The sequence below is a fragment of the Melospiza melodia genome, chromosome 5 (genome assembly GCF_035770615.1).
Source record: "Melospiza melodia melodia isolate bMelMel2 chromosome 5, bMelMel2.pri, whole genome shotgun sequence".
Classification (NCBI taxonomy): Eukaryota; Metazoa; Chordata; class Aves; order Passeriformes; family Passerellidae; genus Melospiza; species Melospiza melodia.
In genome coordinates, this window is record NC_086198.1 from 91,066,930 (window position 1) to 91,093,351 (window position 26,422).

At 65.3% G+C, this 26,422-nt stretch overlaps 2 protein-coding genes across 2 annotated transcripts; both read left to right on the forward strand.

Annotated features, from left to right (window-relative positions):
- Positions 1 to 1,388: 1,388 nt before the first annotated feature.
- CPXM1 (carboxypeptidase X, M14 family member 1) lies at positions 1,389 to 21,982 on the forward strand. The gene is given in 17 exon segments (XM_063158111.1): positions 1,389 to 1,460; positions 2,325 to 2,859; positions 2,974 to 3,108; positions 3,328 to 3,437; positions 4,243 to 4,382; positions 4,452 to 4,536; positions 8,806 to 8,956; positions 10,193 to 10,281; positions 10,384 to 10,444; positions 10,447 to 10,506; positions 11,777 to 11,973; positions 12,990 to 13,169; positions 16,504 to 16,701; positions 16,703 to 16,802; positions 19,620 to 19,759; positions 20,878 to 20,980; positions 21,732 to 21,982. Coding segments are annotated over 17 exon segments (2,607 nt in total).
- A 2,295-nt stretch (positions 21,983 to 24,277) lies between these two features.
- Positions 24,278 to 26,352, forward strand: NAT8 (N-acetyltransferase 8 (putative)). The gene is given in 5 exon segments (XM_063157821.1): positions 24,278 to 24,359; positions 25,176 to 25,324; positions 25,326 to 25,461; positions 25,464 to 25,768; positions 25,770 to 26,352. Coding segments are annotated over 4 exon segments (657 nt in total). The 5' UTR covers positions 24,278 to 24,359; positions 25,176 to 25,183; the 3' UTR covers positions 25,845 to 26,352.
- Positions 26,353 to 26,422: the final 70 nt, after the last annotated feature.

Below are 26,422 nucleotides of genomic sequence, written 5' to 3' on the forward strand. Positions count from 1 at the left end.
CTTGGCACCGCTCTTGGGATCCATTGGATTCCCCTTGGCACCGCTCTTGGGATCTGATGGCTTCCCCTTGGCACCGCTCTTGGGATCCATTGGATTCCCCTTGGCACCACTCTTGGGATCCATTGGATTCCCCTTGGCACCGCTCTTGGGATCCATTGGATTCCCCTTGGCACCGCTCTTGGGATCTGATGGCTTCCCCTTGGCACCGCTCTTGGGATCCATTGGATTCCCCTTGGCGCCGCTCTTGGTTGGTGAATTCCTGCCATTGGGACAGATCCTGGCATCCGTTGCCTTGCCCCTGGCACAGCTCCTGGTCTCCCCAGGCTTTCTCCTGGCACAGCTCCTGGTCAATGAATTCTTCCACGTGGGACATCTCCTGGGTGATGAGGTCCAACCACCAGGACAGATCTCTGTGCCCATGGGCTGTGCCCTGGCTCGTCCCTTGGGGACACCCTCGGGATCCCTGTGGGTCTCTGCCGTGTGCCCCCTGGCACAGCTCTGGGGGACAGCAGAGTTCCCACTGCTCCTGCTCCATGGCCAACATCCCCTGTCCCTCCTGGCACCGCAGCCTCCTCAGCCCCTGGGCCTGCCAGGAGTTGGGATTTGGCTTCTCCAGAGGGATCCGGGAGCTGCTGCTCCTGGGAATGGACCTGAACCCTTGGGGATCACACTGGGACTGGAGCATGGCACAGCTCCGGTGTCACAACGGGACATCCTGGCAACCATGGAGCCCTCTGGAACCTTCTGGAGCTGCAGCTCTGGCTACACAACACCAGGGTGTGCCAAGGGGGTCGTCCCCCCCGGGTGACACTGGAAGGACACTGGTGGCACCCAGAGACACCTGGAGAAGTGGCACTGTCAGAACATGAAGAGATTCGTCCAGGCTGGATGAGATCCCAGACTGGAGCACAGGCTGGGAGAGACTCCTTGGGACCATCCCTGCAGGAATGACTCGGGGACACGGGGACAGTGACACGGCCCTGGGCAGGACTGTCCCGGCGCTGCTCGGTGGCTTCGATCCCGCTCCGGTACGGGGAACCGGAGCAGCTTCCCGGCGGGATTCCTGCCGGGAAAAGCCACGGCGCCTTTAAGGCACCTCCGAGCGGGCTCCGGCAGCCGCGGGCGCCGCACCAGGAAATTCCTGACATCCCGGGAAGTGCTGAGCCAGCGCGAATCGGGCCGGGAACGGCGCCAGGAGCGGGGCCGGGAATGCTGCAAACCTCGAAAGAGCCGTCACGGGGCTGAGGCACGGCCAGAGCCTCGACAGAAGGCAGAGCTGCCTCAGCCCGGGACAAAACCCGTGCCGGCATCCAGCCCTGGGAACCGGGCGCGGAATGCTCCGTCCCCGCTGTCCCCGCTGTGCCCGCTGTGCCCCGCTGTCCCCCGGGATGGCGAAGGAGCGTCCCCGCGTGATGCGGATCCAAAGGATCCCGGAGCAGAGCACCGAGCCAGGGGGGTCTGTCTGTCTGTCCCCCTCCCTCCTCAGCCCCGCAGGGCTCTGGGACACCCCCAGGGACAGCACAGGGATGAGGACAAGGGACAGGGGTGGCACCAGCCCTGCCCGCGGGAAATCCCAATAAAAGAAGGGAAAGTCGAGACAGGAAAGTTCTTTGGGGGCGGAAAAAGCGCGTGTGAGACCCCGCGCAGGGTGGGGGGACAAGCAGGACCCACAGCCCGGACCGGCACCCGGACCCGCGCCCCGAGTCCCACCGGGGCACCCCCGAGGGGTCGGGGCAGGGCCTGGGACCGCCCCTGGCCGCCGGGTTCGGCCCCGCTCCGCCCGCGCCGGCGGCTCCGGGACCTGCCGGGTCCCCGGGCTCGGCCGGCGACGCCGCTGCTGCGGCGGGAGGAGCCCCCGCGGACCCCCGGGCCACTCCCCGACCGGCCATGGGACACTGGGGACACTGCGGGGGGCTGGGGACAGCGGGGACGCAGTGAGGGGACAGCGGGACACGGTGATGGGACAGCGGGGACACGGTGGGGACACGGCAGGGACACAGGACAAGACCCGCCGGTGAGCGGGCGGGACCCGCTGTCCCCCGTTCGAGGGGTCCGGTGTCAGGGAGAGCGGAACGGGGCCGGTTAACGGGGCGGGGCGGGCAGGGCGCGGCCGGGGGTCCCGGGCAGGGGCGGGCAGGAGGAGGGCGGGGGTCGGGGAGGGGCCGGGACCGGGCCCAGGAGCGGGCAGGGACCGGCAGGAGCGGGCAGGGACCGGCAGGGCCGCGGCCATGCGGGGATCGCCCCTCGCCCCGCTGCCGCTGCTGCTGCTGCTGCTGCTCCTGCTGGGCCCCCCGGCGCCCCCCGCCCGCGCCGCGCCCCCCCAGCCCGGCCGGCCCCGCGGCACCGGGGCGGGCACGGCCAGCGGGACCCCCAGAGCCACCGGGGCGACCCCAACCAAGGGCACGGCCAGCGGGACCCCCAGAGCCACCGGGGCGACCCCAGCCAAGGGCACGGCCAGCGGGACCCCCAGAGCCACCGGGGCGACCCCAACCAAGGGCACCGCCAGCGGGGTGTCCCCCAGAAAGGGCCCCACGACCGGACCCCCCAAAGCCAGCGGGGTCACCCCAACGAAGGGAACGACCAGGGGACCCCCCAAAGCCAGCGGGGTCACCCCAACGAAGGGAACGACCAGGGGACCCCCCAAAGCCAGCGGGGTCACCCCAACGAAGGGCACCGCCAGGGGACCCCTCAAAGGCAGCGAGACGCCCCCCTGGCAGGGCACCACGGCGGGACCCCCCAAAGGCAGCGGGGCACCCCCTCCGAAGGGCACCACGGCCGCCCCCTCGAGGAGCAGCGCCACGACGGGACCCCCGAAGGGCAGCGCGACCCCCGCCAGCCCCGGGGAGCCCGCGGGCACCGGTAGGACCGGAGGGGACGGGGCCGCTGCGAGGGGACGGGGTGTGAGGGACGGCAGTGCAAAGGGGGTTCGTGGGGGGAAACGGGGTGCCAGGCTGTTCCCGTGTCCCCTCGCAGCCCCCGCGCCCTCGGTGAGCAAGGTGGCGGTGAGGAGGAGGAAGGTGGTGAGGAAGAAGGTGGTGAAGAAGAAGGTGGTGAAGAAGAAGGTGCTGAGGAAGAAGCCGGAGGCTCCGGCCGCGCCGCAGGAGCCCCGTACGTGCGCTGGGCGCGGGTGGCACGGGCATTGTCACCTGCGCACGGGGCTGGCCGTGTCCTGGGGACACCTGGGGGCACCTGGGGGCACCTGGGGGTTGGGGTGTCGAGCCCAGGCTGGCACGGTCCCCATGGCACAGCTCGGTGGGGACACAGGGTGGGGACGGCCCCTGCTGCTCAGGGGTGGCGGTGTGAGCGCTGTCCCCGCTGTGTCCCCAGCGTGTCCCCCCCTGGGGCTGGAGTCCCTGCGGGTGCTGGACGAGCAGCTCCGGGCATCGAGCCACAAGCGGCACGGGCTGGGCGCGCACCGCGGCCGCCTCAACATCCAGGTACTGCCGGGTGGGCCGGGAACATGCCAGGGGGTGCCAGGAGTGTGCCAGGAGTGTGCCAGGGTGGGTCAGGGTGTGCCAGGAGTGGGCCAAGGGGTGCCAGGAGTGGGCCAGGAGCATGCTAGGAGTATGCCAGGGGGTGCCAGGAGTGTGCCAAGGTGGGTTAGGGTGTGTCAGGAGTGGGCCAAGGGGTGCCAGGAGTGGGCCAGGAGTGGGTCAGGGTGTGCCAGGAGTGGGCCAGGAGCATGCTAGGAGTGTGCCAGGGAGGGCAAGGGTGTGCCAGGAGTATGCCAGGGTGTGCTGGGAGTGTGCCAGGAACGTGCCAGGCTGTGCCAGGCTGGAGGGATGTTTGGATGTCACACGAGGCATGCAGGTATGGCAAGTGCATGACAAACACAGAGTAGGTGTTGCCCGTTTGTGGCAAGTTTGTGGCATCTTCATGACGTGTTTGTGACTTTTTGTGGCGGGTTTGTGGCATCTTCATGGCTTCTTTTTTTTTTTTTTTTTGACATTTTGTGGCGAGTTTGTGGCATCTTCGTGGCATGTCTGTGACATTTTGTGGCGAGTTTGTGGCATCTTCATGGCACGTCTGTGACATTTTGTGCCGAGTTTGTGGCATCTTCACAGCCCGCGAGCGTCCCAGGCGCTCTCCAGCTCTGCCCCCTCCCTCCCGTGTGGCTCCCATTGATCTCGGTGCCACCACCCCGGTGCCACCCCAGGCTCGGGGGCACGGCGGGCGGTGGGGCCCTGTCCCTGAGCGTGTCCCTGAGCGTGTCCCTGTGCGTGTCCCCTCCTGTCCCCACAGTCAGGGCTCTACGATGGTGACTTCTTTGACGGCGGCTGGTGCGCGGGGCGCGAGGACACGCGGCAGTGGCTGCAGGTGGACGCGCGGCGCCTCACGCGCTTCACCGGGGTCATCACCCAGGGCCTCAACTCCATCTGGACGTAAGGGGACAACGGGGACAAGGGGGGGGACAGCGTGGGGGACCCCCTGACCCCCCCTGCGCCCCCCAGGTACGACTGGGTGACGTCCTACAAGGTGCAGGTCAGCAACGACTCGCACGCGTGGCTGCCGAGCCGCAACGGCACCGAGGAGGCGGTGAGTGGCACCAGGGGTGGCACCGGGGGTGGCATCCCCAGACGGGGTGGGGACAAGGGGAGGTGACAGGGCTGGGGGGCAGGAATCACCTGGGGGGTTATGGTGGTGGGGGGGGTTGATGATGCTCTGGGGTTAATTGTGCCAGGGTGGGTAGTGATGCCAGGGTGGGGTTAATTAGGCCATGGTTAATTATACTGGGGTTAACCATGCCAGGTGGGATAACCATGCCAGGGGGGGTTAATTAGGCCACAGTTAATTATACTGGAGTTAATTGTGGTGGGGTTAACCATGCCAGGTGGGATAACCATGCCGGGGGGGTTAATTAGGCCAGGGTTAATTAGGCCAGGGTGAATTGTGGTGGGGTTAACCGTGCCAGGTGGGATAACCATGCCAGGGTGGGGTTAATTAGGCCAGGGTTAGTTATACTGGGGTTAATTGTGGTGGGGTTAGCCGTGCCAGGTGGGATAACCATGCTAGGGTGGGGTTAATTAGGCCAGAGTTAATTATACTGGAGGTAATTGTGGTGAGTTAACCGTGCCAGGTGGGCAATGATGCCAGGATGGGGTTAATTAGGCCAGGGTTAATTATACTGGGGTTAATTGTGGTGAGTTAACCGTGCCAGGTGGGCAATGATGCCACGGGGTTTAGTTAGGCCAGGGTTAATTTGCCCTGTTAATCGTGCCAGGGTGGGTAATGATGCCAGGGTGGGGTTAATTAGACCAGGGTTAATTATACTGGGGTTAACCATGCCAGGTGGGATAACCATGCCAGGGGGGGTTAATTAGGCCAGGGTTAATTAGGCCAGGGTTAATTGTGGTGGGGTTAACCATGCCAGGTGGGATAACCATGCCGGGGGGGTTAATTAGGCCAGAGTTAATTATACTGGAGTTAATTGTGGTGGGGTTAACCATGCCAGGTGGGATAACCATGCCCGGGGGGGTTAATTAGGCCAGGGTTAATTATACTGGGGTTAATTGTGGTGGGGTTAGCCGTGCCAGGTGGGATAACCATGCCAGGGGGGGTTAATTAGGCCAGAGTTAATTATACTGGAGGTAATTGTGGTGAGTTAACCGTGCCAGGTGGGCAATGATGCCAGGATGGGGTTAATTAGGCCAGGGTTAATTATACTGGTGTTAATTGTGGTGAGTTAACCGTGCCAGGTGGGCAATGATGCCAGGATGGGGTTAATTAGGCCAGGGTTAATTATACTGGGGTTAATTGTGGTGAGTTAACCGTGCCAGGTGGGCAATGATGCCACGGGGTTTAGTTAGGCCAGGGTTAATTTGCCAGGTGGATTAACCATTCCAAGAGTTAACCGTGCCGGGGGGTAACGATGCCAGGAGGGTTAATTAGGCCAGGGTTAATTATACTGGGGGTTAACCAGGTGAGATAACTCTGCCAGGGGGGTTAATTAGGCCAGGGTTAATTATACTGGAGGTTAACCATGCCAGGGTTAACCATGGCAGGTGGGATAACCACACTGGCAGGGCGTTAAACCACACTGGGTTAACCACACCAAGGAGGGTTAACCACCCCAGGGAGGAGTGCCCATCCCGGGGTGCCCATCCCGAGGTGCCCATGCCGAGGTGCCCATCCCGGGGTGCCCATCCCGAGGTGCCCATGCCGGGGTGCCCATCCCAGGGTGCCCATGCCGGGGTGCCCATCCCAGGGTGCCCATCCCAAGGTGCCCATGCCCGGGTGCTCATCCTGAGGTGCCCATCCCAAGGTGCCCGTGCCGGGGTGCCCATCCAAGGGTGCCCATCCCGGGGTGCCCATCCCAGGGTGCCCATCCCGGGGTGCCCATCCCAGGGTGCTCATCCCGGGGTGCCCATCCCAGGGTGCCCATCCCGGGGTGCCCATCCCAGGGTGCTCATCCCAGGGAGCCCATGCCCGGGTGCTCATCCCGAGGTGCCCATCCCAAGGTGCCCATCCCGGGGTGCCCGTGCCGAGGTGCCCATCCCGGGGTGCCCATCCAGGGGTGCCCATCCAGGGGTGCCCATCCAGGGGTGCCCATCCCAGGGTGCCCATCCAAGGGTGCCCATCCAAGGGTGCCCATCCCGGGGTGCCCATCCCGGGGTGCCCATCCCAGGGTGCTCATCCCGGGGTGCCCATCCCAGGGTGCCCATCCAAGGGTGCCCATCCAAGGGTGCCCATCCAAGGGTGCCCATCCCGGGGTGCCCATCCCGGGGTGCCCATCCCAGGGTGCTCATCCCGGGGAGCCCATGCCCGGGTGCTCATCCCGAGGTGCCCATCCCAAGGTGCCCATCCCGGGGTGCCCGTGCCGGGGTGCCCATCCCGGGGTGCCCATCCCGAAGTGCCCATCCAGGGGTGCCCATCCAGGGGTGCCCATCCAAGGGTGCCCATCCCAGGGTGCCCATCCCGAGGTGCCCATCCCGCGGTGCCCATCCCGGGGTGCCCGTGCCAGCTGGCTCCGTGCCCGGACTCTGTTGCCCTTGGCCTGGCCCCGCCGGGCGCCCTGCAGCATTTCCCCCCAGCACAAAGGCTGCTTGTCCCCACCTGGGCACCTGCCAGCCCCCCTGGCACGGCCGTGGGGACACGGGGACACGCGTGGGTGTGGCGTGGCACCGGGGAGAGCACGGCAGCCTGGAGCTGGGGAGGGGCTGGAGTCCCTGTGCCAGGGCCGGGTTTGAGGTTCCTGTGCCAGGGCTGGGTTTGGGGGTCCCTGTGCCAGAGCCGGGTTTGGGGGTCTCTGTGCCAGGGCTGGGTTTGGGGGTCTCTGTGCCAGGGACAGGTTTGGGGGTCTCTGTGCCAGGGCTGGGTTTGGGGGTCTCTGTGCCAGGGACAGGTTTGGGGGTCTCTGTGCCAGGGCCGGGTTTGGGGGTCTCTGTGCCAGGGCCGGGTTTGGGGGTCTCTGTGCCAGGGACAGGTTTGGGGGTCTCTGTGCCAGGGACAGGTTTGGGGGTCTCTGTGCCAGGGCTGGGTTTGGGGGTCTCTGTGCCAGGGACAGGTTTGGGGGTCCCTGTGCCAGGGCCGGGTTTGGGGGTCTCTGTGCCAGGGCTGGGTTTGAGGTTCCTGTGCCAGGGCTGGGTTTGGGATCCCTGTGCTGAGGTGGATTTGGGGGTTCCTGTGCCAGAGCTGGGTTTGGGATCCCTGTATCAAGGATGGATTTGGGGGTCCCTGTGCTGAGGTGGATTTGGGGGTCTCTGTGCCAGGGCCGGGTTTGAGGTTCCTGTGCCAGAGCCATGTTTGGGGGTCTCTGTGCCAGAGCTGGGTTTGGGGGTCCCTGTGCCAGGGCTGGGTTTGAGGGTCTCTGTGCCAGGGACGGGTTTGGGGGTCCCTGTGCCAGGGCTGGGTTTGGGGGTCCCTGTGCCAGGGCCGGGTTTGGGGTCCCTGTGCTGAGGTGGATTTGGGGGTTCCTGTGCCAGAGCTGGCTTTGGGATCCCTGTATCAAGGATGGATTTGGGGGTCCCCGTGCTGAGGATGGGGTTGGGATCCTTGTGCCAGGACTGGGTTTGGGGGTGCCTGTGCTCTGTGGCTTTGGGGGTTCCTGTGCTGAGGGTGGATTTGGGGATCCCTGGGACAGGGTAAGTTGGGGTGCCTGTTCCAGGTATGGATTTGGGGTCCCTGTGCTGAGGGTGGTTTGGGGGTCCCCATGCCAAGGATGGATTTGGGGTCCCTGTGCTGAGGGTGGTTTGGGGGTCCCTGTGCTCAGTGAGTTTGGGGTCCCTGTGCTGAGGGTGGATTTGGGGGTTCCTGTACTATGGATGGATTTGGGGTCCCTGTGCCAGGGTGGGTTTGGGGTCCCTGTGCCATGGATGGATTTGGGGTCCCTGTGCCAGGGTGGGTTTGGGGTCCCTGTGCCATGGATGGATTTGGGGTCCCTGTGCCAGGGTGGGTTTGGGGTCCCTGTGCCATGGATGGATTTGGGTTCCGTGGGACAGGGTGGGTTTGTGTTCCCTGTGCCAGGGGTGGATTTGGGGGTCTCTGTGTCAGAGCTGTACCAGGATCAGATTTGGGGATCTCCATGTCAGGGGTGGATTTTGGGGTGCCCCTGCCAGGAACAGATTTGGGGCTCCCTGTGCCCATCCCTGCTGCCCTTGGGCTCCGAGCAGCGCCCGCGGCCCCGCCCAGGCTCTGCCCTGCCCATGCTGGAGGGCACCGGGCACACCCGAGCGGCTCTCCCTGACCCCGCTGTCCCCTCCTGTCCCCTCCTGTCCCCGCTGTCCCCGCTGTCCCCTCCTGTCCCCTCCTGTCCCCGCTGTCCCCTCCTGTCCCCTCCTGTCCCCGCTGTCCCCGCTGTCCCCGCAGGTGTTCCCCGCCAACACAGACCCCGAGACGCCGGTGCTGAACGCGCTGCCCGCGCCGCTCGTGGGGCGCTTCCTGCGCATCAACCCGCAGAGCTGGTTCCGCAACGGCACCGTCTGCCTGCGGGCCGAGGTGCTGGGCTGTCCCCTGCCCGGTGCGTGTCCCCTGCCCTGTGGGACTGTCCCCTGCCCTGTGGGGCTGTCCCCTGCCCGGTGCGTGTCCCTGCCTGTCCCCTGCCCTGTGGGGCTGTCCCCTGCCCGGTGCGTGTCCCCTGCCCTGTGGGGCTGTCCCCTGCCCTGTGGGGCTGTCCCCTGCCCTGTGGGACTGTCCCCTGCCCGGTGCGTGTCCCCTGCCCTGTGGGGCTGTCCCCTGCCCTGTGGGGCTGTCCCCTGCCCTGTGGGACTGTCCCCTGCCCTGTGGGACTGTCCCCTGCCCTGTGGGGCTGTCCCCTGCCCGGTGCGTGTCCCTGCCTGTCCCCTGCCCTGTGGGGCTGTCCCCTGCCCGGTGCGTGTCCCCGCCTGTCCCCTGCCCTGTGGGGCTGTCCCCTGCCCTGTGGGGCTGTCCCCTGCCCGGTGCGTGTCCCCTGCCCTGTGGGGCTGTCCCCTGCCCGGTGCGTGTCCCCCCGCCTGTCCCCTGCCCTGTGGGACTGTCCCCTGCCCTGTGGGGCTGTCCCCTGCCCTGTGGGGCTGTCCCCTGCCCGGTGCGTGTCCCCCGCACTGTCCCCTGCCCGGTGCGTGTCCCCGCCTGTCCCCTGCCCCCTGGGGACCCGCTGGCTGTCCCCTGCCCGGTGCGTGTCCCCTGCCCTGTGGGGCTGTCCCCTGCCCGGTGCGTGTCCCCCCCCGCCTGTCCCCTGCCCTGTGGGGCTGTCCCCTGCCCCGCAGTGACCCGCTGGTGTCCCCCCGCCTGTCCCCTGCCCGTTGCGTGTCCCAGCCTGTCCCCTGCCCCCTGGGGACCCGCTGGCTGTCCCCTGCCCACCCTCAGGCTGTCCCCTGCCCCCTGGGGACCCGCTGGCTGTCCCCTGCCCACCCTCAGGCTGTCCCTGTCCCGCAGTGACCCGCTGGCTGTCCCCTGCCCACCCTCAGGCTGTCCCCTGTCCCTCGGGGACCCGCTGGCTGTCCCCCCGCCCCACAGTGACCCGCTGGTGTCCCCTGTGTCCCGTAGGCACCCGCTGGCTGTCCCCTATCCCGCTGGTGTCCCCCTGGCTGTCCCCTATCCCGCTGGTGTCCCCTGGCTGTCCCCTGTCCCGCAGTGACCCGCTGGTGTCCCCCAGGTCCCCACACGCCGCCCCGGTAGCGCCCAGCGGTGTCACCAGAGTGGCGCTCTGGGCTGCTCGCTGTCCCTGACCGTGTCCCCCCGGTGTCCCCCCGGTGTCCCCGCGGTGTCCCCGCAGACCCCAGCGATGCCCACGCCTGGCACCCCCCGGCCCCGCCCGAGCCGCAGCTGGATTTCCGCCACCACAACTACAAGGAGATGAGAAAGGTGCCACCCTCCCCGCGACCCCCGGGGTGGCTCCGTGTCCCCAAGCGGGGCCGGGGGGGCTGTGCCACCTCGGGGTGTCCCTGACGGTGCCACCACCCGCAGCTGATGAAGAGGGTGAGCGAGGAGTGCCCCGACATCACCCGCGTGTACAGCATCGGGCAGAGCTCCGCGGGCTGCGCCTCTACGTGATGGAGATCTCGGACAACCCCGGGCAGCACGAAGTGGGTGCGTGCCCAGGGGACAGCTGGGGACAGCTGGGGACAGCTGGGACAGCCGGGGTGGGACACCATGGGCCTGGGGACAGCGGCCAGGGATGCCCCGGTGGGGATGGGGCGACTGGGGGTGCCCAGGATGAGGACGGGGCGTCGGGGATGGCCGGGCTGGTGCTGGAGGGTGGGGACTGTCACCAGGGCTGGCTCAGGTTGGGGACAGTCACCAGGGCTGGTGCAGGGGGTGGGGACAGTCACCAGGGCTGGCTCAGGATGGGGACTGTCACCAGGGCTGGTGCTGGAGGGTGGGGACTGTCACCAGGGCTGGTGCTGGAGGGTGGGGACTGTCACCAGGGCTGGTGCAGGGGGTGGGGACAGTCCACCCTGCCTGGCTCAGGATGGGGACAGTCACCAGGGCTGGTGCTGGAGGGTGGGGACAGTCACCAGGCTGGTGCTGGAGGGTGGGGACTGTCACCAGGGCTGGTTCAGGATGGGGACAGTCACCCTGCCTGGCTCAGGATGGGGTGACTGGGCCACCCAACTTGGCACGGGATGCTCAGCACGGAGTTGGGGGTCACCAGGGACACCCACATCTGTGAAGGACGAGGGGACAGGGTGGCTGGGGACACCCAGGATGGCGATGGGGACACAGGGACACCCAGACTGGTGCAGGGTGATGGGGACAGGGACACCCAGGATGGGGATGGGAACACAGGGACACCCAGGGGATGCTCAGGATGGGGACAGGGACACCCAGGATGGGGATGGGTACAGGGGACACCCAGGGATACTCAGGATGGGGACAGGGACACCCAGACTGGTGCAGGGACATGGGGACAGTGACCAGGGTGGCACAGGGACAGTGACCAGGGTGGCACAGGGACACGGGGACAGTGACCAGGGTGGCACAGGGACACGGGCACAGTGGCCAGGTTGGCACAGGGACAGTGACCAGGGTGGCACAGGGACAGTGACCAGGGTGGCATGGGCACAGTGTCCAGGGTGGCACGGGGACACGGGGACAGTGACCAGGGCAGCACAGGCACAGTGACCAGGGTGGCACAGGGACAGTGACCAGGGTGGCACAGGGACAGTGTCCAGGGTTGGCACAGGGACATGGGCACAGTGTCCAGGGTTGGCACGGGGACACGGGCACAGCGGCCAGGGTGGCACAGGGACACAGGGACAGTGGCCAGGGTGGCACAGGGACAGTGGCCAGGGTGGCACGGGGACAGTGTCAGGGTGGCATGGGGACACAGGCACAGCGCACACCCTGGTGCCCCCAGGGGAGCCCGAGTTCCGCTACGTGGCTGGCATGCACGGGAACGAGGTGCTGGGCCGGGAGCTGCTGCTGAACCTGATGCAGTTCCTGTGCCGCGAGTTCCGGCGCGGCGATGCCCGCGTGGTGCAGCTGGTGACGGGCACGCGCATCCACCTGCTGCCCTCCATGAACCCCGACGGCTACGAGACCGCCTACAGCCTGGTACGGCTGGCACACACCGGCCCCTGCTGCCCGTGACTGTGCCCATCCCAGGAACCCCAGTGCCCATCCCGGCGCTCATCCCGGTGCCCATCCCAGTGCCCATCCCCATGATCCCAGTGTCCATTCCGGTGCCCGTCCCGGTGTCCATCCCAGTGACCATGGTGCCCATCCTGGTGCCCATTCTCGTGCCCATCCTGGTGATCCTGGTGCCCATCCTAGAGACCGCAGTGCCCATCCTGGGGATCCCAGTGTCCATCCTGGTGATCCTGGTGTCCATCCCAGTGACCATGATGCCCATCCCAGTGCCCATCCTGGTGGCCATCCTGGTGACTGCTGTGCCCATCACAGGGATCCCACTGACCCCTGTGCCCACCCCCGTGATCCCAGTGCCCCCTCCAGTGACCACGGTGCCCATCCTTGTGATCCTGGTGTCCATCCCAGTGCCCATCCCAGTACCCATCACAGTGACCCCAAATGCCCATCTCGGTGATCCTGGTGCCCAGGGTGTCCATCCCAGTGCCCATCCCAATGATCCCAGTGCCCATCCCCGTGCCTGTGGTGCCCATCCCGGTGACCCCGGTGCCCATCCCAGTGCCCATCCCGCTGACCCTGGTGCCCGCAGTGCCCATCCTGGTGATCCCGGTGCCCATCCCAGTGCCCATCCCGGTGCCTGTGGTGCCCATCCCGGTGACCCCAGTGCCCATCCCGCTGACCCTGGTGCCTGTGGTGCCCATCCCAGTGATCCCAGTGCCCATCCCGGTGCCCATCCCGCTGACCCTGGTGCCCACAGTGCCCATCCCGGTGCCCATCCCGCTGACCCTGGTGCCCGCGGTGCCCATCCTGGTGATCCCGGTGCCCATCCCAGTGATCCTAGCACCCATCCCGGTGCCCATCCCGCTGATCCCAGTGCCCCTCCCGGTGATCCCAGTGCCCATCCCGGTGCCCATCCCGATGCCCCTCCCGGTGCCCATCCCGATGCCCCTCCTGGTGACCGCGGTGCCCGCGGTGCCCGGCAGGGCTCGGAGCTGGCGGGATGGGCCGTGGGCCGCTGGACGTACGAGGGCATCGACCTCAACCACAACTTCGCCGACCTGAACACGGCGCTGTGGGACGCCGAGGACAACGACCTGGTGCCACACGAGTTCCCCAACCACTACATCCCCATCCCCGAGTACTACACCTTCGCCAACGCCACGGTGAGACCCCAAAACACCCCCATGCTATCAGGGTGAGACCCCAAAACACCCCAGCCTGGGGGGGTGCCACGGTGAGACCCCAAAACATCCCAGCCTGTCAGGGTGAGACCCCAAAACATCCCTGTCCTATCAGGGTGAGACCCCAAAACATCCCAGCCGGGGGGGTGCCACGGTGAGACCCCAAAACATCCCAGCCTGGGGGGGTGCCACGGTGAGACCCCAAAACACCCCCATCCTATCAGGGTGAGACCCCAAAACATCCCTGTCCTATCAGGGTGAGACCCCAAAACATCCCCATCCTATCAGTGTGAGACCCCAAAACCCCTGTCCTGCTGGGATGGTGCCCTGGTGAGACCCCAAAACATCCCCGTCCTATCAGTGTGAGACCCCAAAACATCCCCGTCCTATCAGTGTGAGACCCCAAAATGCCCCCATCCTCCTGGGGTGGCGCTGTGGTGAGACCCCAAAACCCCCATCCTGTCACATCGGGGTGAGACCCCCAAAACCCTCACCCTGTAAGTTTGAGACCCCAAAACATCCCCATCCTATCAGTGTGAGACCCCAAAACATCCCACCCTGCTGGGGTGGTGCCACGGTGAGACCCCAAAACACCCCCATCCTGTCAGGGTGAGACCCCAAAACATCCCCATCCTATCAGTGTGAGACCCCAAAACATCCCCATCTTATCAGGGTGACACCCCAAAACACCCCACCCTGCTGGGGGGTGCCTCAGTGAGACCCCAAAACATCCCCATCCTATCAGGGTGAGACCCCAAAACATCCCTGTCCTGCTGGGGGGGTGCTGCCCTGGTGAGACCCCAAAACCCCCATCCTATCACATTGGGGTGAGACCCCAAAACCCCCATCCTATCAGTGTGAGACCCCAAAATGCCCCCATCCTCCTGGGGTGGCGCTGTGGTGAGACCCCAAAACCCCCATCCTATCACAGTGGGGTGAGACCCCAAAACCCCCATCCTGTCACAGTGGGGTGGGACCCCAAAACCCCCATCCTGTCACATTGGGGTGAGACCCCAAAACCCACACCCTATCAGTGTGAGACCCCAAAACCCCCATCCTGTCACATTGGGGTGGGACCCCAAAACCCTCATCCTATAAGTTTGAGACCCCAAAACATCCCCATCCTATCAGTGTGAGATCCCAAAACCCTCCATCCTGTCACATAGGGGTGAGACCCCAAAACCCCCATCCTGTCACATTGGGGTGGGACCCCAAAACAGCCCAAAGTTCCCCTGAAACCCCTCAGAAAGCCCCAAACCCCTCCCAGTCCAGCGGGGCGGGTGCTGCCCACCCACAGGGGCTGAGCCCGCCCAACCCAGGGCGTCACCAGAAGCCACAAGGACACGGCCACCACCACCACGAGTTGCTGGTGACAGTGGTGTCACCAGGCCCCAGTGGTGCAGGTGACAGCGGTGTCACTGCGTGGGTGGTCCCGGTGGTGTGGGTGACACCGCTGTCACCAGCACAGGCAGCTCCGGAGATGTGGGTGACAGCAGTGTCACTGCACAGGTGGCTCCAGAGATGCAGGTGACAGCAGTGTCACCACATGGGCAGCCCCAGAGAAGCAGTGACAGCGGTGTCACTGCACAGGTGGCCCCAGAGATGCAGGTGACAGCGGTGTCACCACGTGGGCAGCCCCAGAGAAGCAGTGACAGCGGTGTCACTGCACAGGTGGCTCCAGAGATGCAGGTGACAGCGGTGTCACCACTTGGGCAGCCCCAGAGAAGCAGTGACAGCGGTGTCACTGCGCAGGTGGCCCCAGAGATGCAGGTGACAGCAGTGTCACCATGTCGGCAGCCCCAGAGAAGCAGTGACAGCGGTGTCACTGCACAGGTGCTCGAGAGATGCAGGTGACAGCAGTGTCATTGCGTGGGTGGCCCTGGAGGCACGGATGACAGCGGTGTCACCACGTACGTGGCCCTAGAGACACAGGTGACAGCAGCGTTATGGCACCGGTCGCCCTGGAGGCAAGGGTGACAGCGGTGTCACCGCACACATGGCCCCAGAGACATGGGTGATGGCAATGTCACCGTGCAGGCAGCCCCAGACACACGGGTGACAACAGTGTCACCATGCAGGCAGCCCCAGAGAAGCGGGTGATGGCAGTGGCACCGCACACATGGCCCCAGAGATGCAGGTGATGATGGTGTCACCACACAGGTGGCCCCAATGGTGTGGGTGACTACAGTGTCACTGCATGGGCAGCCCTGAAGATGCAGGTGGCAGCGGTGTCACTGCACACATGGCCCCAGAGACATGGGTGACAGTGGTGTCACCGCACAGTAGCCCCGGTGGCGTGGGTGACAGCGGTGTCACCACTCACATGGCCCCGGTGGTGGGGGTGACAGCAGTGTCACCGCGCACATGGTCCCGGTGGTGGGGGTGACAACAGTGTCACCATGCACATGGCCCCGGTGGCGCGGGTGACAGCAATGTCACCATGCACATGGCACGGGTGACGGCGGTGTCACCACGCACATGGCCCCGGTGGTGTGGGTGACAGCGGTGTCACCATGCACATGGCCCCGGTGGTGTGGGTGACAGCAGTGTCACCACTCACATGGCCCTGGTGGTGTGGGTGACAGCAGTGTCACCATGCTCATGGTCCCAGTGGTGTGGGTGACAGCAGTGTCACCACGCACACGGCCCCGGTGGCACAGGTGACAGCAATGTCACCACTCACACGGCCCCGGTGGCATGGGTGACAGCGATGTCACCGCATACATGGCCCCAGTGGAGTGGGTGACAGCAGTGTCACCACGCACATGTCCCCGGTGGTGTGGGTGACAGCAGTGTCACCATGCTCATGGTCCCAGTGGTGTGGGTGACAGCAGTGTCACCACGCACACGGCCCCGGTGGCACAGGTGACAGCAGTGTCACCACTCACACGGCCCCAGTGGTGTGGGTGACAGCGGTGTCACCACGCACATGTCCCTGGTGGTGTGGGTGACAGCGGTGTCACTGCACACATGGCCCCGGGGTGATGTGGGTGACAGCAGTGTCACCATACACATGGCCCCGGTGGCACAGGTGACAGCAATGTCACCACGCACATGGCCCCAGTGGTGTGGGTGACAGCGGTGTCACCGCGCACATGGCCCCAGTGGTGTGGGTGACAGCGGTGTCACCGCACACATGGCACGGGTGACGGCGGTGTCACCGCGCACATGGCCCCGGTGGTGTGGGTGACAGCGGTGTCACCGCACACATGGCACGGGTGACGGCGGTGTCACCGCGCACATGGCCCCCGGTGGTGTGGGTGACAGCGGTGTCCACCGCACACATGGCACGGGTGACGGCGGTGTCACCGCGCAGGTGGCCCCGGAGACGCGCGCGGTGATCGCGTGGATGCAGCGCTACCCGTTCGTGCTGAGCGCCAACCTGCACGGGGGGGAGCTGGTGGTCACCTACCCCTTCGACATGAGCCGCACCTACTGGAAGGCGCAGGAGCTCACCCCCACCCCCGACGATGGCGTCTTCCGCTGGCTGGCCACCGTCTACGCCACCGCCAACCCCCGCCATGGCCAGCGCCGAGCGCCGGCCCTGCCACCACGACGACTTCACGCGCTACGGCAACATCATCAACGGCGCCCACTGGCACACCGTGGCTGGCAGTGAGTGGGGACAGTCCCTGAGATCGGGGCACGTGGGGGGTGGCAGTGAGTGGGGCACGCCGTGAGACCAGGGGGCCACGTGGCAGTGAGTGGGGACAGTCCCTGAGACCGGGGGCACGTGGGGGGGTGGCAGTGAGTGGGGCACGCCGTGAGACCAGGGGGCACGTGGCAGTGAGTGGGGACAGTCCCTGAGACCAGGGGGCATATGGGGGTGGCAGTGAGGGGGGACAGTCCCTGAGACCAGGGGGCATATAGCAGTGAGTGGGGACAGTCCCTGAGACCAGGGGGCACGTGGGGGGTGGCAGTGAGTGGGGCACGCCGTGAGACCAGGGGGCACGTGGCAGTGAGTGGGGACAGTCCCTGATACCAGGGGGCACATGGGGTGGCAGTGAGGGGGGACAGTCCCTGAGACCAGGGGGCATATGGCAGTGAGTGGGGACAGTCCCTGAGACCAGGGGGCACACCATGGCTGGCAGTGAGTGGGACACACCGTGAGACCAGGGGGCACGTGGCAGTGAGTGGGGACAGTCCCTGAGACCAGGGGGCATATGGGGGTGGCAGTGAGTGGGGACAGTCCCTGAGACCAGGGGGCATATGGCAGTGAGTGGGACACGCCATGAGACCAGGGGGCACACGGTGGGTGGCAGTGAGCAGGGACACTGAGCTCAGGTGGCACATGGTGCTGGCAGTGAGCAGGGACACTGTGAGATCAGGGGGCACACGGTGGCTGGCAGTGAGTGGGGACACTCTGAGATCAGGGGGCATATGATGGGTGGCAGTGAGCTGGACATCTGTTAGCTCAGGCGGCACATGGTGGCAGTGAGTAGGGACACTGAGCACAGGTGGCACATGGCAGTGAGTGGGGACAGTCCCTGAGATCAGGGGGCACGTGGTGGCAGAGAGCAGGGACACTCTGAGATGGTGGCAGTGAGTGGGACACTGAGCTCAGCTGGCACACAGTGGCTGGCAGTGAGTGGGGACACTGAGATGGTGACAGTGAGCAGGGACACTGAGCTCAGGTGGCACAAGTGGCAGTGAGCAGGAACACTCTGTCAGCTCAGGTGGCACACCGTGGGTGGCAGTGAGCAGGGACACTCTCAGATGGTGGCAGTGAGCAGGACACGGGGCTCAGGTGGCACATGGCAGTGAGTAGGGACATTGAGCTCAAGGGGGCACATGGCAGTGAGTGGGGACAGTCCCTGAGATCAGGGGGCACACGGAGGGTGGCAGTGAGCAGGGACACTGAGCTCAGGTAGCCACAGGATGGGTGGCAGTGAGTGGGGACACCGTGTGAGATCAGGGGGCACACGATGGGTGGCAGTGAGTGGGGACACTTTTAGATGGTGGCAGTGAGCAGGAACACTCTGTGAGCTCAGGTGGCACACGGTGGATGGCAGTGAGTGGGGACACTCCATGAGCTCAGGTGTCACACCATGGCAGTGAGCAGGGGACACTCTGAGATAGTGGCAGTGAGCAGGGACACTGAGCTCAGGTGGCACATGGCAGTGAGTGGGGACATTGAGCTCAAGGGGGCACATGGCAGTGAGTGGGGACAGTCCCTGAGATCAGGGGGCACACGGAGGGTGGCAGTGAGTGGGGACACTCTCAGATGGTGGCAGTGAGCAGGGACACTGAGCTCAGGTAGCACTGGATGGGTGGCAGTGAGTGGGGACACCGTGTGAGATCAGGGGCACACGGTGGATGGCAGTGAGTAGGGACACTTTTAGATGGTGGCAGTGAGCAGGAACACTCTGTGAGTTCAGGTGGCACACGGTGGATGGCAGTGAGTGGGGACACTCCATGAGCTCAGGTGTCACACCGTGGCAGTGAGCAGGGACACTCTGAGATAGTGGCAGTGAGCAGGGACACTGAGCTCAGGTGGCACATGGCAGGGAGTGGGGACACTGGGCTCAGGTGGCACACGGTGGCAGTGAGTGGGGAGACTCTGACGTGGTGGCAGTGCACAGGGACACTCTGAGCTCAGGTGGCACGGGGTGGCAGTGAGCGGGGACACTGAGATGGTGGCAGTGAGCAGGGACACTGAGCTCAGGTGGCACACAGTGGGTGGCAGTGAGTGGGACACGTGGATTTTTGATTTTTTGTTTCTTTTTTTTGTTTCTTTTTGCTAATTTTTTTGGGGGGGGGTTGGTTATTTTTTGCTTATTTTTTGTTTCTTTTTTCTGTTATTTTTTGGTTTTTTGTTTCTTTTAGAAAGACGGTATTTCTCCTTTGGACTCAGATATTTATCAGTTCTTACCTACAATACAGTATCACAAACAGTGAATTTATAGTAATTTACTCTAACAAGCTGAAAGTGGAGCCCCATCTCTCCCTTTAGAAGGCTTTTTAAGGCTAAAGTATCCAATTAAGAAATGACACCTAAATTATTTTGATTTTAAAATAATTAATTTAGTTATTAATTAAATGAATTACCTGTGACTTGCAATGTGGAAATTTTATCCACTTACACCAAACCACCCAAACCCATGGAGAAGAAGGTGATGAAGGACAGGACAACCTCTGCCCTAAAACTTCTATTTTGCTTTATAGATATTATTATATTTTAAACCTTTAAATTGCAAGTTTTCCACCCTGTGATATCACACATTTCTAATCCAACTGCACATTCATAATTTTAGTTCTATTATTTAATTTGGAAGCTTTCTCCAGGTTAAATGCAGTGTTCTCCTGGGGGTCAGTGCTGCCAGCACAGAAAGTCTGAAATTCTCAGTATCCAGGGAATTTCTGGAATTTTCCTGTCACTCCGGGATTTTTCTGTCCCTTTGTCCCCTGCTGCCACCCTCGCTGTGCCCCCAGGCATGAACGACTTCAGCTACCTGCACACCAACTGCTTCGAGATCACCGTGGAGCTCTCCTGCGACAAATTCCCGCACGCCTCGGAGCTGCCCGCCGAGTGGGAGAACAACCGCGAGTCGCTGCTGCTCTTCATGGAGCAGGTGGGGCACGGGCTGGCACCGCGTGGCACCGGGGTGGCACCACCCGGGCCTTGGGGACACGGCTCGAGGGTGGCAGGAGCCACCCCGGGTCTGTCTGTGAGGAGGGGATGGGAATGGGGAGAATGGGGGGAATGGGGCGCTGGGATGGGGGGCAGTGGGGAAAGGGGGGCAGGATGGGGATTTGGGGGGGTTTGGGACATGGGGACACTGAGGGGGTCCTGGGGGTGCTGGGGGCAGTGGAGAATGAGGATCCAGGATGGGGGATTTGGGGAATTTGGGACATGGGGAGACTGGAGGGGGTCCAGGTGGTTCTGTGATCGTGGGACACTGGGAGATCCAGGATGGGGGATTTGGGGGGTTTGGGGACATGGGGACACTGGGGGGGGTCTGGTGTCCTGGGACCAGGGGGACACTGGGGAAGGGGAGTCCAAGATGGGGGATTTGAGGGATTTGGGGACATGGAGACACTGGAGGGGTCTGGGGGTGCTGAGACCATGGGGATATGGGGAAGGGGGATTCAGGATGGGGGATCTGGGCGGGTTTGGGACATGGGGACACTGGGGGCGTCTTGCAGGTTCTGGGATGAGGGGGGCAGTGAGAATGAGGATCCAGGATGGAGGATTTGGGGGTTTTGGGACATGGGGACACCAAGGGGATCCAGGTCATTCTGGGATCATGGGGATACTGGGAAAGGGGAATTCAGGATGGGGGATTTGGGGGGTTTGGGACATGGGGACACTGAGGAGATCCAGGTTGTTCTGGGATCATGGGGACACTGGGGAGGGGTCTCAAGTGGGGGGTCTGGGGTTGCTGGGACAATGGGGACACTGGGTGGGATTTGGGGGTTGCTGGGACAATGGGGACACTGGGCGGGGTCTGGAGGGTGCTGGACAATGGGGACACTGTGTCATGAGCAGGGCAGGGCCAGGGAACCCCCAGGGGTCTCTGTAAGGCTTTGGGGATGGGGGTGACACAATGGCTGGGGACATTGCGGGGTGGCCATGGGCACGGCAGGGTGGGGGCTCAGCGGGATGGCAGCGGGACGTGGCTGTCCCCAAAGGCTGAGGTGGCACCGGGAGCGGGGGACACACCAGTGCCACCTGTGCCACGCCCTGCAGGTGCACCGGGGGATCAAGGGCGTGGTCCGGGACAGTGACACCGAGCTGGGCATCCCCAACGCCATCATCTCCGTGGATGGCATCAACCACGACGTCCGCACCGGTACCGGCACACCGGGACACGGAGGGGCGGGGTTTGAGGGGGACACCGGTACCGGGACACCGGACACGGAGGGGCGGGGTTTGGGGCGGGATCGAGATCGGGATCGGGGTCAGGCTGGGAATGAGGGTGGGATAAGGACAGGGACGGGATGGGGATGAGGATGGGAATGGGGACGGGGACAGGGAAAGGAATGAGATGGGATTTGGGATGGGAATTGCAGATGGGGATGGAAATAGGATGGGACTGGGAAGGGGGATGGATGGGGACAGGACTGGGATTGGGATGGGGAGAATAATGGGATGAGGTTGGAAATGGGATGGGACAGGCATGGAGATGGCATTGGGGATGTGAATGGGACGGGCTGGGACAGGGAAAGGAGTGGGATGGGATTTGGGGGTGGGATTGGGAATTGCAGGTGGGGATGGAAATAGGGCTGGAAAGGCGATGGGGACAGGAATGGGATGGGCTGGGGACAGGATGGAAGGGGAGTGGCATTGGGATTGCAGATGGCAAAGGAAGCAGGATTAGGTTGGGAATGGGGATGGGATCGGGACAGGAATGGGATTGGGGACAGGAATGGGACAAGACGGGACTGGGGCTGGGGATAAGGACAGGAATGGGATTGGGGATGGGAATTCGGGATAGAGATGGGACAGGAACGGGGCTGAGGGCTGGGGACAAGGACAGGAACAGGACTGGGGCTGGGGACTCGGACAGGGTGGGGACAGCAGTGTGACACCCACCCCCGCAGCCTCGGACGGGGACTACTGGCGGCTGCTGAACCCGGGCGAGTACGAGGTGACGGCGCGGGCCGAGGGCTACGAGGCGGCCACGCAGCCGTGCCGGGTCTACTTCGAGAACGTTCCCACCCCGTGCAGCTTCCGCCTGGCGCGGGCGCGGGGCCGCCACCGGCCCGGGAGGCCCCGGCCGGGCCCGGACCCGGCGCTGCGGCTGCAGCGGCTGCGGCTCCGCCGCCTGCGCGCCCACGGCCGCGGGCAGTGAGCGGGGCGGCCCCGGGGCCGCGGGATCGGCCGGGGGCGCGGGAGAACGGGCGGGACGGATCCAGTAAAGTTTGGGTGCGCTGCGGCTGCGAGTGTGCGGGGCTGGAGCGGCGGAGGGACCGGAACGGGAACGGGAATGGGAGTGAGAAGGGGACCGGGAATAGGAACGGGAATGGGAATGGGAATGAGAATGGGAATGGGAATGGGAACGGGAATGGGAACGGAATAGGAATGAGACCGGGAACGGGACCGGGAATGGGAATGGGGACGGGAACAGGACCGGGAATGGGAATGGGACCGAGACCTAGAAAAGGACCGGGAATAGGAACGGGACCGGGACCGGTCTCGATTCTGCCCCGGAGCCTGCCGTGGGAACTCGGCGAGGCCACGCCCCTCACCAGGTCACGCCCATTCCCTGCCCTTTAGTCGCGCCGCCGCAGTAAAGCCCCGCCCATTCGGTGCTGACCAGTAGAAATTCCGCTCCGAGCCGCGCCCCTCATTAGGACACGCCCATTTCCGTCGTATATTCACCATGAGCCACGCTCACTAAGCCACGCCCTTTCTGTTGTCGAGTGCTCCGCACGGCCCCTTCTTCCCATTGGATAGCCTGGCCCCGCCCCTGATGGGCGCGTGAGCGCTTGTCCCGCCCCTCCCCTCATCCCTGGGCGCCTATGGCTGCTGCCGGCGGCGGGGGCCAATAGGATGCGGGATTCATGGGCGGCGCGGAGGGGGCGGGGCTGGGGGGCACGGAGGGGGGTCCCTGGGCAGCGGGGACAATGGGGACCTGCAGCGGGGGCTGTCCCCACAGTGCTGGGGCTGCTCTGGGGGCTGCAGAGACCTGGGCGGGTCTGCGGAGCTCTGGGGACCCCTGGGGACAGTGTCCGGCAGGGCTGTGACACTGGGGGTGTCTCCAGGGTGGGGGTCCGTGGGTGTCCGGGCTGTGGGGTTCGGGAGGTGCCGGGCCATGGGTGCACTGGGAGGGTCCTGGGGGGCACTGGGGGGTGTTGGGACTTTGGGGACACCGAGAGAGGGTCGGGGATGGGGTCTGGGTGACCATGGGGTCATGGTGGGGCGATGGGACACCGCCATCAGAGCCCAGCACCCCCTGAGCCCCCCGGAGATGTGGGGCACCAGCGTGGGGCACCCCGAGTCCCATGGAAAGCCGAGGGGGCACCGGGGGGTTGTAGGGTACAATAAAGGGGTTGGGGTGACCCCCCTTAACCCCCCTGCGGTCCTGCAGGGTGGGGGGCTGTGCCCTGCTGGGCCCTGATGCCACCGTGTCCCCCTCCCCAAATGCGGGGCTGTCCCCAGCGCCGGGCTGAGCCGTTCATGGGGGTCCCCAACACACCCGCGACCCCCATGACAGCCCCGGGGAGGCTCCAGACCGGGGCTGGGGGGGCGAGCATCATCATGGGGCCCCCCCAGGCCCCCTGGGGTGACGCTGGGCAGGACTGGGGTGTCCCCACAAATTGTGACACCAACACTGCGAGGGGCTGCACCCCCACCCCACTCCCCCATCGCTGCCCCGCCGCCGCGATTTGGGGGTGACAGGGGTCCCGTGCGGTGTCCCCCCCGCCACTCCCCGGGCCCCCCGTGCCCTGCGCTCCCCCAAATCCCCCTCCCCGTGACCCCACCACCTTCCGGGATCTCTTTACGGCATCATCGGCAGGGCAGCAGCGCTTCCCGCTCGGCGCCTGCGCTCGCCGCTCACCGGAGCCTCCGCCGGCCTCGGCACGGCCCAAACCGGGGGTGTCCCCCCCCTCCCCCTTGCTGCCACCGGAGCCCCCCAAATCCTGCCGGGCCCCCACCCTGAGCGGCGCAGAACGATGGGCTGAACGCACCCGGCAAATCGCAGGCACAGGCCGGGCTGGGGGTGCGCCAAACAAAGACCCCCCACTCAAAACAAACATCCCCTGGGGGTGCTCAGGGGGTCACCGAGCCCCCCCCCGTGCCGTGAGGGGACCCCCCGGTTGTCCCCGAGGAGCCGCCGGTGCCGGTGTGAGGAGCGACAGCGCCGGGAGCAGCAGGTGGGGGGGGCGGCCGGGAGCGATTGTGGGGGGTGGGGGTTGGGGCCGGGCACCCCCCGAGAGAGGGTTTGGGGCAATTGGGGACCCCCTTGATGTGCCCTGCATGGGTCTGACCCCCCAGACCCTCCGGGGGGCTGTGCCCGTGTCCCCTTCTGTCCCCCTGTCCCGCCCTGTCCCCCCCTGTCCCCTCCTGTCCCCGTGTCCCCCCCCGTCCCCTCCTGTCCCCGTGTCCCCGTGCCTCCCCCGGGCCCTTTGCCCTTTGCCCCTTTGCCCCTTTGTCCTGTCCCGGGCACAGCTCGGTGCCCACGCTCTGCCCACCTTTGCCCAGGGCGGGTCGTGCCGCGGCTCCCGGTGAGTACCGGGGTTCCGGGGAGGGGGGCGGCACCCCCAGATCCTGCGGCTCTTCTCCTGTGCCCCCCACACTTTTACCCCTTGTTTTTGGGGTACCCTTGGTGGGAGCGGCACTGGCACTGCCCTGATCCCCCTGTGCCATGCCAGGGATGGGTCTGGGGCACACTGGGAGTCTCTGCGAGGGCGGGCACTGCCCTGACCCCCCTGTGCCATGCCAGGGAGGGGATCTGGGGGTATCCTGGGTGGTCCCCGTCCATGGCACTGTCGTGACCCCTTGTGCCATGGCCAGGGATGGGTCTCAAGACACTCTGGCTGTCCTTGTGAGGGTGGGCACAGCTCTGACCCCCTGTGCCATGCAAAAGATGAGATCTGGGGGTATCCTGGAGGGTCTCCATCCATGGCACTGCCCTGACCCCTTCTGCCATGCCAGGGATGGGTCTGGGGCACACCAAGGGTCCCTGTGAGGGTGCGCACTGCCCTGACCCCTTGTGCCATCCCAGGGATGGGTGTGGGGGCACACCAAGGGTCCCTGTGAGGGTGCACACTGCCCTGACCCCTTGTGCCATCCCAAGGATGGGTGTGGGGGCACACTGAGGGTCCCTGTGAAAGTGGGCGCTTCTGTGACCCTTTGTGCCATGGCCAGTGGTGGGTCTGGGGTCCTCCATCCATGGCACTGCCCTGACCCCTCCTGTGCCACACCAGGGACAAGTCTCTGGTCACTCTGTCTGTCCCTGACCCCTCTGTACCGCCCCAAGATCCATCTCCCCCTGCCCACCCCCCCTATATCACCCCCTAACCCCTCTCCGTGCCCCGCAGGTGCCCCCATGGCGTCGTTCCGCATCCGGCAGTACCAGGATCAGGACTTTGAGGCCGTGCGGGCGCTGTTTGCCCGCGGCATCCTGGAACACGCCCCGGCCGGCTTCCGGCACATTCTGCGGGCGGGGCGGGTGCGCCTGGCACTGCTGGGCCGTGTTCGTGGCGGCGCGGGCGGCCGCGGGCTCCTGGGTGCTGGGGCTGGGCGCGGTGGCGCTGGCGCTGGTGCTGCTCTGGGTGCTGGTGCGCTCGCTCAGCGCCGACTACGTGCGCGAGGCGCTGGGCACCGACTGTGCGACGTGCCAGGCACGTACCTGCGCCCGCCCGACTGCCGCTTCTGGGTGGTTGAAGAGGCCGGCACCGTGGCGGCCATGGTGGCGGCGGTGCCCACGGGCCGCGGCGAGCTGGAGCTCAAGAGGATGTCGGTGAGCCGGGAGCACCGGGGCCGCGGGCTGGCGCGGGCGCTGTGCCGGGAGGTGCTGGCATTTGCCCGTGCCCGCGGGTACGGCGCCGTGGTGCTCAGCACCTCCATGGTGCAGGTGGCGGCACAGCGGCTCTACGAGGGGCAGGGATTCCGCAAGGTGGGCGCCTCGTACCCCCTCACTGCTGGGCACCTTGCTGAACTTCCAGATCTTTCACTACCGCTGTGACCTGGGCGATGCCAATAAGTAGGGCCTGGGTGGCGCTGCCACGGTGGCATGGCACCCCAAAACTGGCACTGCTCTGGTCCTGGCACGGCACCGTGAGCCCGGGACATGAGGTGTTGCCACGGCACTGCCGTGGCACCCGAACCCTGGCACTGCCACTGCCCGTGAACCCTGGCACTGCTATGGCGCCCCAAACCCAGCCCCAGGACACCACCCCAGCACTCCGACCCCAATCCTGGCACAGCAGCACCAGCACAGCACCTCCATCCCAGGACACAGAGCACCACCGTGGCACCCAACGTGGCACTGCCTTGGCACCGTGACACCGGGACATGTGGCACCACCTTGGCACCGTGACACCAGGACGTGTGGCACCACCCTGGCACTCCAGCTCTGGGACTGCACCACAGCACTCCACCCCTGGCACGTGAAGCACCGCCATGGCACCCCTGATCCCCACCCCAGCACAGGGGGCACCTCCGTGGCCCTTCCTGGGTTTCCAGCAGCAGGAAATAAAGAGAGACCTGTGGGAACAGTGTGTGTGCCAAGGGACATCTTGGGGCATGGGGACATCCCCTGGGGGTAAGGAACAGCCTGGGGGAC